Source organism: Cydia splendana, chromosome 15, assembly GCF_910591565.1.
Source record: "Cydia splendana chromosome 15, ilCydSple1.2, whole genome shotgun sequence".
Lineage (NCBI taxonomy): Eukaryota > Metazoa > Arthropoda > Insecta > Lepidoptera > Tortricidae > Cydia > Cydia splendana.
Genome location: NC_085974.1, coordinates 12359211 through 12375038, shown reverse-complemented (window position 1 = coordinate 12375038; position 15828 = coordinate 12359211). Strand labels below are relative to the sequence as shown.

At 38.3% G+C, this 15828-nt stretch overlaps 1 protein-coding gene across 1 annotated transcript in view; it reads left to right on the top strand.

Moving 5' to 3' along the window:
• Positions 1-25: 25 nt before the first annotated feature.
• Positions 26-15828, top strand: part of LOC134797658 (mitogen-activated protein kinase kinase kinase 7-like) — a 34686-nt gene continuing 18883 nt past the window's right edge. Inside the window, exons 1-7 of the mRNA XM_063770000.1 lie at positions 26-289; positions 368-667; positions 1176-1355; positions 2046-2181; positions 3521-3621; positions 3927-4760; positions 5766-5856. Of these exons, the coding sequence (XP_063626070.1) occupies positions 200-289; positions 368-667; positions 1176-1355; positions 2046-2181; positions 3521-3621; positions 3927-4760; positions 5766-5856 (1732 nt within the window). The 5' untranslated portion in view covers positions 26-199. The remainder of the gene's footprint in view (positions 290-367; positions 668-1175; positions 1356-2045; positions 2182-3520; positions 3622-3926; positions 4761-5765; positions 5857-15828) is intronic.

The window sequence follows — 15828 nt, the reverse complement described above, 5'->3', positions numbered from 1 at the left end:
AACACTACTGACGTGACATTTCTTCTTCAGTTTCAAATATGGCGGCCCTGTCGCAGTTGCTATTCTCTGCCAAACAATACTGAGAAAATTGATATAACCAACCATTTTTACCTAATGATAAGTAATTTTAAATAAGTCTTTTAAATTAGCAATATTTGTAAGAACTAGTCAACTTGATAATGTGATATTTAGTGTACCCATGGCTTCCAATCCGCAAGATTCGCCTGTCGTACAGCAGACGTTAACATTTGTAGAAGAGATAAATTACAGTGAGATAGAAGAGTTACAGGTAAATATGGCTAAACAAACATATGTATTTATTGTTGTTGTTGTTAACAGTGCGGTGATATAATCGGTTTGTCAACAGGTCGTAGGAAAGGGGGCGTTCGGTGTTGTGTGGAAGGGTCTATGGCGGAACACATTCGTGGCTGTGAAGCATATCAACTCAGAGGCTGAGAAACGTGAATTCGCGATAGAAGTGCGACAGTTGTCGCGTGTGTCGCACCCGAACATCGTGCGGCTTTATGGGGCGTGTACACAGGGCACAAATGTATGTCTGGTGATGGAATATGCAGAGGGGGGCTCCCTTTATAACGTCCTACACAACCGCCCGAAGCCTAAATACACTGCTGCTCATGCTATGAGTTGGGCTCGGCAGTGTGCAGAGGTAAATATTAACCGTTATAGTTTGTTGCTTATAATTGTACTGATACTATATGTACTGATAATATCTATTAGGGTGGTATTCCACCTGTACAATTTCTTTGTCCACTGTGCATTGCGTCTCACTCTCTCATTAAGCAAAATGTAAGATGCAAAGACACATTGGACCAAGATATTGGACAGATTGGAATACTAGTGGTGGATTTGCAGTTTTTGCCGCCCTGAGCCACAGGCCCTGTAGCCGGTCCTTTCTCAGCTCCCATCATAGTGACTACAACAATAGCGAATTTTTTGTCACAATTTGCCACCCCTAATATATCTTGCCGCCCTAGGCCCGGGCCTACTGGGCCTTAGGGCAAATCTGCCACTGTGGAATACCACCCTTGGCTTGACAATATTTAAAATGCTATGGCAAATAGTATGTTACTGTAAAAGAGCCTAATTTATATCTCCTGTAAGCATTGAAATCCATATATTAGAATAATTACAATAAATTCCTATTTTAATTCCAGGGTGTTGCATATCTCCACTCAATGAAGCCGAAGCCTTTAATACACAGAGATTTAAAGCCCCCGAACCTGCTGCTGGTGGGCGGTGGGCAGTGCCTGAAGATTTGTGACTTCGGAACTGCTGCAGACAAAGCTACATACATGACTAATAATAAAGGCAGTGCGGCATGGATGGCTCCGGAAGTAAGTTTGTATTATCTTATACCTTTAAACAAGCATTGCTTGTATATTTATTTATATATTTTGGGGATCTCGGAAATGGCTCTAATGATTTCCACGAATTTTGCTATATGGGGGTTTTCGGGGGCGAAAAATCGATCTAGCGGTCGGTCTTATCTCTGTGAAAACGCGCATTAGTGAGTTTTTGGATGTTTTCCGAGCAAAGCTTGGTCTCCCAGTTATTTTTACTTTTATACTCTGTCTGTTACTTGATCTACATAGAAATTGTTAACACTTTGACTGCCAAGGATGTTAACTGACATGCTCAATATCAACCTTTATGCATTCTGACAAGTTTCACAATGATGCACTGTGCATGCAATGCAAAATGTTAATACTTACTGTGGCATTTATGCAGTGCTGCAGCGAATGAGTGAACACAAGTTGTGTATGAAAATCAGGGAGATTTTCATGCACAATGTGTATAACTGTTTCTAGACTAACCCCCTTATTCATAAAACTTTACGGGACTGATTTAGTTAAATTATGTTTATCCCTTTCAAGTACAAATACATAAGTCAAAATGACAGATAAGGACTAACGATTATTAGCTAATTCAGGTTTGTAGAGCGTTTATGAATAGGGGGCTAATTGTACTTACTGTTGCAGTGTAAAATGCTCCGATATTAACGATATTGTTTGTTTCTGTTCTAGGTATTTGAGGGCTCAAACTACACAGAAAAATGTGATGTCTTCTCATGGGGTATTATTCTATGGGAGGTGTTATCTAGAAGAAAGCCTTTCGAAGAAGGTGGTTCAGCATTTCAAATTATGTGGGCAGTACATTTAGGTAATGTTTTATGTGCTAACTATATATTATGAACTTGTTTAAGACAGAAACTAAACTGGTTGTTTATGCTTTCATTCTTGACTTTAAATCCTACTAAAACACATTTTTTGTTTTTATAAATGCAAATGGATAAAGGGTACTTTTTTTTTAATTCACAACATATTTGTAACCATGTTACAACCGCATGATATCATCATCATAGAATGCATCAAGAACAGGTAAGCCTAAGGACCTAATATACGATACACGAAAACCGAAATATCGTTATCCCTATCTATCGCTCTTGCATATTCGAGCGATTGAAAAGCAGATAAAGAAATATTAAATATATTAAAAACGGGTCACTCACGACCACAATGAATGAGTGTTGTCTGCAACCCATCATTTGACAATAATGCCATAAATGAGGGTAGTTTCTCGCCCCCCCTGCCGCCACCGGCGCCCGCGCCTCGTGCACGGGCGCGGAGAGCTGCGGCGCGCAGTCTGCGCCGGGCCGTCACCGTAAACGCAAGCTCCTCATGACACTCCTCGGTACGGAGTGAAACGTCGAGCGTTTTTCGACTTAAAATACGTGAGTGACCCGTTTTTAATATATTTAATATGTCTGTGTCTCACGGAAGTTTTGTCAGATAAAGAAATTTTTATTTTCGTTTTTCGCGATAGGGTCTCGCAAGAATTTGGCCCCTATGGCCGCTTCTTTGTACGCATTGTGAAGCTAAAATAAAAGACCTACACTGAGAATGTTTGTCTCTCGTCGTATTATATGATCAAGTACAGTTGTTGCCCTAATATAACTATCAACTATTCTATACCTACAGCTAGTATAGCGACGTGGGTAGGTACTTAAGTTGGGGCACTAACTGTACCTACCACCTTACCAATGGATAGTACATTCGGAATTAAATAGACTAGTATTCAAATTGGAATGATTGTATGTTGATCTTTTTTTTACAAGTTTTTATTTAACTTGCCCTGTTAGTGTGGGTCAAATCTTAGAAGCTAAATTTGACCCACTTCCCGATTTCCGATTGAGCTGAAATTTTGCGTACATATATAAATCGGATGACAATGCAATATTATGATGACATGGAGCTGATCTCATGATGGAGACAGGAGGTGGTCATGAAAACAAGCTGATCTGATGATGGAGACAGGAGGTGGCCATCTGTGATAAAACAACGTAAACTAATTGTGTTTGGGGTTTGTAGAATTGTCTCGATGAGTATTAGTTGCCTGTGGTAAGAAATACAGTCAGCGATAAAAGCTTGTCCCAAATATGAAATTTTTGTCAAAAACTTATTTTCGTGGATTCAATTTTTTTTTCTAATGTGATTTTCAGGGCAAAGGCCAAATCTAATACAGGGGTGTCCCGAACCCATTGAGCAACTTATGACACAGTGTTGGCACAAGAAACCAGTGGAAAGACCCAGTATGGCTAAGGTGAGCTGCCCTTAACACATTTGGCTGTATCATTTAAAATTTGAGCAAATATGACTGCGTCACTTTAGTTTGATATATATAATTATTATACCCTCGAGTCCCCTGGGACTATGCCTGCATAGACAACGTAAAATAAATGATTAAAATAATTATAAAGAAAATTTGGTGTATTTTAAATTTAATAATATATGACTGATTGTTAATGATATGTATTTTCTGTGGTCCAAAGATGTTCGCTATTTAATTCATAAATCTATCTTTATTATCACAAGTTAAAAAGCTTTTTCAAAAATATCATATTCCAGGTTGTAGAAATAATGGCGGCGTTATGCGAATTCTTCCCCGGCGCGGACACTCCAATCAACTACGACGATTGCGAAGACGACGACTCTCAAAGCTTAGACGAGGAATACATGATATCGTACAACGACACCATGAACAGCCTCGACCGCGAGGACCTATCCAACACCCCCACTAACTACCCCGTAGAAACCCAGTCCAACCCGGTACCTCTCCGGAACAAACCTCCCACCTCCCCTAGGCCCCGGAGCTTCGTCGAAACACAAGTGTCAAAGCTTCAACACATAATGGCTGCCGAAGCACAACCGAAAACCTCAGCCTTAGCCAGAGAAGAGCCCGACATACACAATCGAATAGGCCCCCTTAGCATCCCACAGCAATTCAGAAAGCCGGAGTTAGACAGGTCACCTGTCATACAGACTACTTCAAGCTCCCCAGTGCCTGGCAGAGGCCCTATAAGCGAAGGAAGCACGCCTCAAGATACATTAAGAGTTATAAGGAGTCCTAATATTTTCAGTGAGAGTTCATCGCCTAGAGGCATCTCGCCTATAGTCAATTATAACATCGGCAATATGAACCCTAGGCATATAGACATAGAGCAGTATTGGAACAGTCAGAGCGATAAGTTATCCCCCGCGAGGAGTCCCTTGGCCAGTAATACAAGTAACTCGGTACGTGAGGACTACAATCAGAACTATTGTGACAGATTAAGCGCAGGAAATAGTCCAATGACGCCAATGAACGAGTGGAAATGTAACAATAACAAGATGTACAATGGAAACGTACAGAGATTGCCGGCGGACGCGAGATATACACCTTTACAGATTGAAGTAGATCCTGTGAGTAATGCTTTATATTTTGTATGAGTAATGTCCTAATGCTCGACTATGGCCCATTAGTTGACACACTCCGATCTTATTCATAACAGCTGGAGTGACAAACATCATGTCAATTATTTTAGTTACATTGTCAAACATCTGGGTGTTTTGTTTTACTAATTCATAAGTATAACTAGCGACCCGCCCCGGCTTCGCACAGGTTAACAAATTATACATCTATACCTTCCTCAAATATCACTATATTGATAGGTGAAAACCGCATGAAAATCCGTTCAGTAGTTTTTGAGTTTATCGTGAACATACAAACACACAAACAGACAGACGCGGCGGGGGACTTTGTTTTATAAGATGTAGTAATAGAAAGTCACTCTCAGAAAATATGGCTCCAATTGCCATAACACATTATAAAATGTCTGTAAAGGTTTTGTTAACTAAAGCCAATCAATATACTTACTGAGAGTGGCGTATGTAATCCTATCATACTTAGAAGTACGATACAATACGAGCAAAAAATAAAAATGATTTGACCTTTGTTTAAGGCGGGTTTTTATTTACGAATCTCATTTTGAAAAACCCAATTGACAGTAAAGTTATGGTGAAGCTAAAATTCTGTGTTCCTGCCACAGTCGTAGCTTAAATAAGAGAAACATTATAGGTAGGTATGTACTAAAATCCACCTGGAGATCTTACAATATGATTTAGAAATATTTTTATAAAAACGTAGAACATATAAGTGCCACGAAATGGCCTCATCTCAGCATGTTGCTGGCGACTTCCAGCGCTGATCTTCCGATGAACAATAAAAATGTATAAATTAAATTTTGTGTAACATTTTAAGACACCACGTCATATGAATATGTATACGGATTTATCTTCACCACCTAGATTGCAACATATTAGAATATACTATTTACTCAAATGCTTACCAAATCATTTATTCGTCGTAAAATCGCATACAGTGTAAGACGACCTTGTTTTTGTTATAAGCCGAATGCTTATTTTCAGAACGCGTGGGAACTCAATCAAGATGACCAAGCGTTGTACGATTACGTCGGAGTCAAGAACATGGCCGGATTCGATAAATTCATCACTATGGGTGAGTTTTTTTCTATTGTCTTTGAAATTTTCAAAATGATGCCAATCATTGCTCTACAAACAGTACAAACAGACCACATGGATATTCAATAACCGTTCTATTTTTTGATAGTATTACGCATATTTATTTTCCTCAAACTTAATAAAATGGCCCACCATTTAAATATCCCACTATATAAATAGGAACGTGCATGAACTGTATACGGCAGCACAGGAGCCCCCGATTAGTAGGCGCGAAGCATCATGTCAAGTTTCCATTTTTAGATTTAAGCCACTAGATGGCAGACCCTACTATGCGAAATAGAGCCAGCGTGAATTGCTTTCGATTCAGGTCACGAGATGGCAGACCCGATCTCTATAGTATGGTTATGCTGTACAACAGTGGTCATCGAACTTTAAGACTCTTAGAATCACGGCCTGGCCTAAGGGCTCTTCCACTTCCTGTATGTGGGTTTGAAGATGTTCTAAATATGTAATTGATTACGTATAGGTATATTAGGTATTAAAACGATCGATTACATTAGGAACATCATAATGCCCTCTACAAGTGCATTAACTTTCATTGTTGAAGTACGAATAAAATGCAAGGTTCAAATGGGCCTGGGCTTGTCATATTAGCTGTATACATGCTGATAGGTAGGCCTGTGTAGTGTGTAAGACGGTGCAAGATGGGCGTAAGCGTTAGTGGAAGATGAGACGGCCTAGAAAGAAGCACATAGCCGGCTGGTGATCGAGGCATTTGTCCAGCAGCGAGACAATTAGGCCAGAGATTTTTTTTTAATGATTTCAATAGCAAAAGCATACCGTAGAGACATCGAAATGTCTATACTACAATGATAGTATTTTAATAGGATGATCGCTTTTATTGAAACCGTCACTCAATATTAACATACCAAAATGTATAAATAGGATACCGAATGAAATATTTGAGTGATAATACCGACTATGCAGTTTTGATCTGTACGAACACTAGATTATTTTGAATTCCCTTATGGCAAGGAATCCGGAGCGCAAATGGCGGTGATTAAGATTTTTGATTACCATCTAAATCCCATTGATATATTTGTATCATCCATAGCCTTCAACTGACGAAACGTTTCATAATGTAAGAAAAAGTACGAGGACACCGCGCTAGATGGTGCTAGTCGCCGCTATACGTATTAATAGAACTATGCTATTTACAAATACGAGGATGAATCCAATTTGGATTGCTTTCCGCAATATATAATGCCATTGACTGCAGATAAGTAAATTAATACGACTTATTTATTTTACTGATGCTTTATTTGTTTTATTATTGGGCTAAGTTACGAATGTAAAGTAGAAATATGTACAATCAAAAACAATGCATTCAAAATATAACAAATAGTTCGCATATACATATTCTGCAAATTTACTTTCTAATTCGTGTTTCTGCGCGGTTATGTCAAAGATAAAATTAAGGGTTATAATTTTTAGCTGTCTAGGTATGTATGAAATCAAAACTCTTCATTTCTTTAACCAGATGTCGCTACTATGTTAGGAACAAACAGTATACACTTCTCTTAAATCCTAATCCCCTTCGTTTTATATTTAAAAAATATAATTTCGATGACTCGGTAATCCTGCTTCTCGTTTATAAAATCAAATCTCTCGTTGATTCGTGAAATGTTGTCACATGTCAGGGGAGCGGATTACAATCTGCTCCCCTCAGTTGTCAACTGCAAATACCGCATCCTAAATACTTACGTATTTACAACTGTCCATTGACAACCATAATTCACTTGATCACCAGTAAATCTGGCACTGCCCATGTGATTAGTAAACCTCTAAAACTCTTTTCCTTTTCTTTTCTTAAAATGCGTACCAAAAATACATGCGAGTCGCACAGGGCGCCGTACTGTTCACGCCAAAGATTTGTTTTCGGTGAAATTTCGTTATTCTGGTTAAATACTGAATTTAGATTCGAAATATTAGCTAATAGCCCTCTGTTTACGCTTCCACGTCACTAGAAAAACTTCGTAAACAAACAAACACGGTACGGGACCTATTCGAGATGTTTATATAGAGCAGCGTTCCATTTCAAAAAGATACAGGAAACTGGCATTTCGCACCGCGGTGACTCATCTTGATATTTGACCGTTGGCATTTCTGCAGTCTGATATCAGATATAAAAAGTCTCATAAGCTTAAGAGCAACTAACACACATCATCCTTACTAGTTTGAGATAGGTTCAGTAAGATGGGTTGCCTGAAGTTTCTGGGAACCGCTATGTATACACATGCGTTTTTACGAGTACCAGTTATGATTTATGATTTGCATGCCTGAACCAAATGTCATGAGCACAAAATGCTAGCGGTAAAAAACAAAGCTTATTTTTTGCATCGTTTTTAATTTTTTATTTATTTACTACTATAATAGTAGTTCTCAAATTCCTATTTATTATTCCACTAAACAAAGGATCAATAATATCCATACCTGTTGTAAGTAAAAATAAACTGAAGCATAGGTATTTTACTGAAGTATAAATTATCCAATTATTCATTTTCGGCCATCAAACTTTAATTCTTGTTTGGTTGAATTAAAGTTTGATAGCCCGCCATTTTAATTGTATTCTTTATTTTTTAAATATAATATCTAAAATATCCGGCAGTACTCATTTGTAGGTTTGTTATCGAGTGGTTCATACACTCTTTCAATCTTTAATCTGTCCAAAGCAATTAAATCTAAACTACAACAGCTTCGATCATTAAAATGCCAATGCAACAAAAACAAAAGACCGAGAAGTTTACTCGAAATCAAAAAGACTTAAAAACATTGGCTGAACCCATCGGCAGTACCCATTTGGCTAGTAGTAACTCGTAACATACCGTCAACTGTCCATTCGTCAATCTTATTGCAACGTAATTAGGTGTACAACTAGTCAGTCAAGTTGCAGCTTGTACAGGAAGACCAGCTATCTGTTCTACGAACGACTAATGATCGCTAGCTGAGTCACTGTTGTCCTGCAAAGGACTTGGCTATTTCGGAGCGGTTACTCACGCGCAGTGATGCATTGCCGGCCTGATGCGATACGATGCAATCGCTGTAGATAAAACAATGTTCTATGTATGTATCGTTTGATTAGTTGCGGAAACTTGATTCTTCAGAGATGAGCCGAGCTCCAGTCGAATGTGATATTGACAGCGGGAAATACAACTTGATATGTACATATTTTTGAATTTCGTTCCGTTTCTTCGAATTTGTGTATCGAAATAACCAATTTATTCCTATCGATATTAGTTACAATTTAAAAAAAGGTACAGTCGAACGACTTCAAAAATGTTTCCATTTTTCGCTATTACAAAGGAGTCTTTGACGTCGACTGTACGGTTATTATAACTATGACATACCCTCTCTTAAACAATTACTTACATTGGAGGTAGGTATGTCAAAACATTTATTACTCGTAAAACTGAAATACGGATGTATAATCTATAATTTTATTGCTTTTAGGTTTTTTATTGTTTCTGTGTAGCTTTTTTATTACTTGTACATATAATATTAATCAGTTTCTGAACATAATGCTTTGATTTTACTATAAGTATCCTGATTCATCAATCACTACATTCTTAATTGAGATGATTTAAGAAAAAACCGGACAAGTGCGAGTCGGACTCGCCCACCGAGGGTTCCGTACTTTTTAGTATTTGTTATTATAGCGGCAACAAAAATACATCATCTGTGAAAATTTCAACTGTCTAGCTATCACGGTTCGTGAGATACAGCCTGGTGACAGACGGACGGACGGACGGACAGCGGAGTCTTAGTAATAGGGTCCCGTTTTACCCTTTGGGTACGGAACCCTAAAAAAATACCGACCAGTCAGATATTTGATATATATTTTTTTAATAATAAACTGATCGGCGATTGGCTCTAGTCACACTTGATGGAAAGTGAAGACAGAGCCTAAGATGAAGCTCACCGGTTCAGTAATAGCCTATTCACTCTAGCTTTAATGAGACCGAGGTCATATTTCTCAGGGAACTGACTAGTGACTGTTACTGTATTTTGACCGTAAACGTATAGGACTGTGCCTGGTCTTTTCCCGACATTATTAAATACTTAATACAAACGTTATATCAGGGAAAAACCACAATGGCACCATTGGCCCTATAAAAATGTAATAAATGGTTCCCATCTCCTATTCCGTCTTATAAACGATTTATTTTGCGACAAACAGGAAAATCTTGCAAACACTAATATTTTTTACACGTTTACAATTCTTTGAAATTCATATTTGCTGGTCGTGTCCTTGAAATACTTTGGGTAGGTATCATCTGAAATTCTCCCAGAAAGTCAGGAATCTGGAAGACTGAAATACATTTTGCCGATTCATATTTTCTGCGAATAAGCTATTACAAATGAACGTGTAAAAAAAGGTATTGACCAAGATAACCCATTTCAGTCTTTCTGACATTGCCATAAGGTTTAATTTAATTTGACTTAGTCTGTGGGACAGGATTTTTTAGTCGACCGACACGTAGGAAAGTGTTTCTGAGATAGTCATAGTTTTGAAGTCTGAGCGCCTCCTTTTAATTCGACTGCATTTCAAACTGGTACTTCCAAGTCCATAATGTTGTCCAAACGCACCCCATGTTTAAAACGTCACTAATATACGTGAAAGGTAATCAGGATATTTGATGTCTGAAATTTCTTTTTAAACATACAAGCATGTTCAGACAATAACAGAATACCTAATAAATACCTATCTTGCTTTTGAGGGTTCCGTATTCAACAAGGTACATCCTTATATTTTTGTTATATCCATTCGTCCGTCTGCAGCATAGCTACAGACAGCTAGAAAACTGTAATTTGGCATGGATATGAATATAAATCACGCCGAAATGTGATAAATAAAATATAAATCTTTTACAATGTTTTAATTTAACGGTACAGTCATCAGTCAATTTCTTACACAACGACCTGCGCTTGCCCGTTTTTCTCGTTTTTGGCGCAGTCCGAACATCGCTCGCGCGCACGCATCTCAACACTAGATGCATACAATAAGCAAAGCAACGCACCGGTCCAGATGCGGCTCGCTGCATGACTCACTCGGAAGAGGCAGTTATTTTAGACCGTGTCCGCTTAGCTTCTAGGAAGCTCGGGACCAACGACCGATGGCCGCCCGAGTATTGTTAGACCTGGGTTAACAGCGGTTCCTTATTTTATTCTTGGTAAACTAAAAGGAGCGTCCAGGAAGCGTTCGCGGTGGCTTGCGGTTGCTAATCAAATGTGAGTGGCCGGTCACATTTGAGTGCCGTCTTTTGGGCGTGGATATTTATGTAACCGGAGAACGAAAATCATTGAGCATTCATGTTTATTCCGTTTCGGTATATCTACTCAATTTTCTTCTCATTTCTGAGGCTATTCGTTCTTTTTTTTGGAAAAAAATAAAATTTAAAATGCTTACGCATTTGACCACAATCTCACCTGATTTCACCTTAGCCAAGATGACAATCCTACATCGACAAGTGAAACTAAAATGAAAAATGTATAGGAATAGCAGATGCCACCATAGAGAAAAAACCGGACAAGTGCGAGTCGGACTCGCCCACCGAGGGTTCCGTACTTTTTAGTATTTGTTGTTATAGCGGCAACAGAAATACATCATCTGTGAAAATTTCAACTGTCTAGCTATCACGGTTCGTGAGATACAGCCTGGTGACAGACGGGCGGACGGACGGACGGACGGACGGACAGCGGAGTCTTAGTAATAGGGTCCCGTTTTACCCTTTGGGTACGGAACCCTAAAAAATACATAGTGCTCACTCCATACATCAGTTTTAGTATCAAAACGACTATTATTTTCGTAGTCGACATCTAGCATCGAGTAGCGGAATTATCAGTACTGCTACTTGACAATTGATGTTCCGACGACCGAAAAGTCTAATGCTCATCAATTTTCAGCTAATATTATAACCGGATTAACCGGAACTCTATAACTCCTTTTGCTTTTAATATTCGTTGTAAATTGTTATTCAATACAATTTTCGTTAGTTGCGACACTAGAGAATTCTAGTATCAAGTAGCGGTACTGATAATTCCGCTACTCGATGCTAGATGTCGACTGCGAAAATAATAGTCGTTGTGGTATCAAAACTGATGTATGGAGTGAGCACTCTATTCTTACTATATTTCCATTTCCATACATTATTTAAGTTTCGATTGGCGTTTTCTATCAACGATTGCCATCTTGGCTAGGCCCCTTGTTCTGATTATCCTCTTACATTTTGTCGAAAGAGTTATTCTCTAAGCGTCATTTTTTAAAAATCCGTTAGGGATCCAGTGGCCATTGATGAGGTTCTCGAAAGTTAAAAAAACTAGAACCTAATTTCTGGTTATAACTTATATCGCCTTATACCGCCCCGCCCTTTTCGCCGCGGCAGTTGTGGCAAATACTACAATTTACCTGTATAAAAATTGTAAGCAAGTCATTTCACTAGGTAATGTTTATAATATTCGAAAATAAGACAAGATGAAACCTGGCTACTGGTAACTGAATTTGTACTGCGTGTCAGAAATCAAAAGTCTTAGAAATTCTTCTCATAGACTTAGAAGATGTCGACTGTAGGAATTATGCTTCATAACAATCATAACCTTCTTCGACTCACGCGTTGAACTTCAGACTTTAACGCCGAAAACAAATTCCTACGTCAGTCATTTCAGTGTCCATAACACAAACAATACGATAAAAGCACATGTCGCGTCAGTATCGACGGTCGCAGATGGCTAGACGGATCGTCTTCTGTTTACCCGCCGTTTCCGCCGCGGCATCGGCATGCAGACAGATCTCTGAGGAAAATACGCATTTCCAAGCCTATGGATATCGTTATACAATGTGACGCCAATAAAGGCTGTGTGTTTTCAGCTCACAAAGTATCTTGAGACCAACAATATTCTACCGGATCTACAGTCGGGCTTCAGAAGGGGTAGAAGTACAACTACAGCTTTGCTGGATGTCACCGATGGTATATTGTGCTCTCGAGATAAGGGAATGTGCACTCTGCTGGTTTTACTTGATTTTTCCAGGGCTTTTGACTGCTTAAATATAGATCTACTTCTGTCTAAGCTAAGTTTTTATGGATTCGAAAGCAAAACTGTAAGATGGTTTGAAAGTTACCTCAGGATGCGCAGTCAACTTGTAAAAATAAACTGTGGTGGCTCCAACTTAACCTCTGACCCAATTAACTTAACCAGGGGCGTCCCCCAGGGCTCAATTCTCGGACCTATCCTGTATATCTTATACTCTGCCGACATTGGCTCACGCATCACTCACTGTAAGTACCACATCTATGCAGATGATGTTCAAGTGTACATTTCATGTAAGCCATCTGATGTTGACGATGCTTTAGTCAAACTCAACACTGATCTCCGTAACATAGCTTCCTGGGCTTCAGATAACTGCCTGCTGCTCAATCCGAACAAAACCAAGTACCTAGTCTTCGGTAGCAATCATCAGCTGGCTCGTATCACACCCTCTGTGAGAGTCACACTGTTGGGAGAGCCCATTGAGCAAGTTTATGAGGCTAGAAATCTGGGTCTCATGATGGACAATGGTCTCCGTTTTGAGAAGCATACTGCTGATGTAGTTAGGAGTTGTTTTTATAAGCTCAAGGTGTTATACAAAATCAGACCTTTCATTAATGAAACACTGCGCATTAGGTTAGTAGAGTCACTTGTATTATCAAAGTTAAATTATGTAGATGCGGTAATTGGGCCACGACTTCTTTGTAAAACCAAGAGACTTATACAACGTATCCAGAACGCGTGTGCTCGCTATTGCTTCTGCATTCCTTTGCGGGGCCATGTGTCACCATTCCTTAATCAGCACAATATTCTAAAAATGCACCACCGCCGTAAGCTGCACCTTGCTTCTTTACTCTTTGGAGTAATTAACTGTCAGACACCCATTTATCTGTACGAGAAGCTGTCCATAAGCAGGCCACGCGAGGGTCGGCGGTCTGCGACCCGACTTCTTACTCCTAGGCACGCATCGGCAGCCTTCCGGGGCAGTTTTCGCTACGCGGCCAGCCGATGTTGGAACAACATTCCTCCTCCCATCAGGAACCTGCAAAGTATTAACAGTTTTAAAATAACCCTAAAAAAATTCATGCTTGAACACCAGCTTAGCGAGGAATGCCTCAAACTTGAGACAAGCTGCATTTAAATATTCATGTATGTATAAGTACTTACCATCTTTTTCTGTCCCTTCCGCAACTGCCATTCAAACTCATTTTTATTGTTTTACGTAGTTCTTAATTTAATTATCAATATGTTTTGTCGTAGTTCTAGTAATTGTAGTTAGTATGTATTATTTTCGCTTATAAAACTTTCCAACACGTGAACTATGGCTCACGTATATTTGTTGTTTTTGCTTAACGCGTTTTAATCCTTGCTGTGTTGTAACAGATGGCGCCAACTGCTCGACACTTATGTCACAATTGGTCGCGTTCACATTTTAGTCTTTCGCCATTATTTCTTTTGGTTTTTATTTTATTTCCATAAAATGTAATTATTTTATAATATTAATGAATTACTGTTATTTATTTATTTCCAACTCGTTTGTTTTTTTGCCACTGTTCATTATTTAAATGTTGTGTACTATCCGTTTCCGTGATTCACTCGTCCATAGGGCTTGCAATTCGAATATTCGAATATTCGAATATGTCGAATATTCGACCTGTTTTGATATTCGAATATTCGGCCGCTCAGGTTTCGAATATTCGAATATTTTTTATTACTAGGTAAAATCTATTTTCATCCGTTATAGTTACAGTTTCTGTGTATTTTGCCGGGTATTAACAGTGAATGAGGAACCGTAGGTACCCAAATACGAAGGAAATAATGTTTTTACTGTATTCCTCTCAATAGGCTTCATGAATACAGTTAAACCTAAGAACCTAACTCAATTTCAAAGGAAACGAAATCAAAAAGTATGTTTTATTACGGTGCGGCTAATGCTTTTTCTAGGTACAAGTAACTTTACGTAAGTTTTAAGATAAAGGGTCGTTTTGTTTATTGAGTAAAAGCGTACCTTAAGCGAATATTCGAAGTCTAAACCTTGCCCTTTATCGCAATTCACAAATTTGATCATACCAAACCTACCGAACTAGGTAATCTAACCATGCACCTTTAGCTAACGAATAATCCACCCCGTAGTAAGCCAAATTTTTCCCTTAAATATTCCAATACCAATTATATAACTTATTATATAACAGCCGACCATTAGGAATCAAAACTAAACTTGCCAAGACTAATAAAGTCAATAAAGATTCAAAATACAATGGAATTAAAGGCCATTTTACAGGCTTCTTAACGACAAGAAGTTAATTTAAATCAGAAAATGATTAGTGATTACCTCCTAAAATGTTTTCTCTCTTACATACGTGTTTGGATGGTTAAAGTTATATTAATTCACGCAACGACGCATTTATAATAAAAAGTTTTATCAAAAATATTGAAAATGTCTAATTTTTGCGTTTTAGGTACTTTTATAAACGTGGGTATTTCAGAGTAGGATGATAAAATCTAGTCAATAAGTGGATTTCTGCAAAATATCATTAATTTTAGCAATATGTGAAAAAAGCTTTTGAATAAAACGATAATAAACCGATTTTTCGTTCCTTTTCTTATTTTTTTTAAATATTCGAATAATTATTCGAATATTCGAATATCTCGTCAGAAAAAGTCGAATATTCGAATACCTGAAAGTTTCGAATATTTGCAAGCCCTACTCGTCCATGGCCCCGACGGAAGACCAGCGTTGGCCCATTAAGGCTAACACCATGCTGAGTCGGGACCATTTCGTGGCTATTTACTTGTTCTGTTATGTAATGATATGTGTTGTAATGTTAAGTGTAAATTTTAATTTTCGTTCTTCTTTTTTTTTCTCTTTTGTCTGTTACCAATTTTTTATGCCACGAATAAACTATTTCTATTTCTATTTCTAACT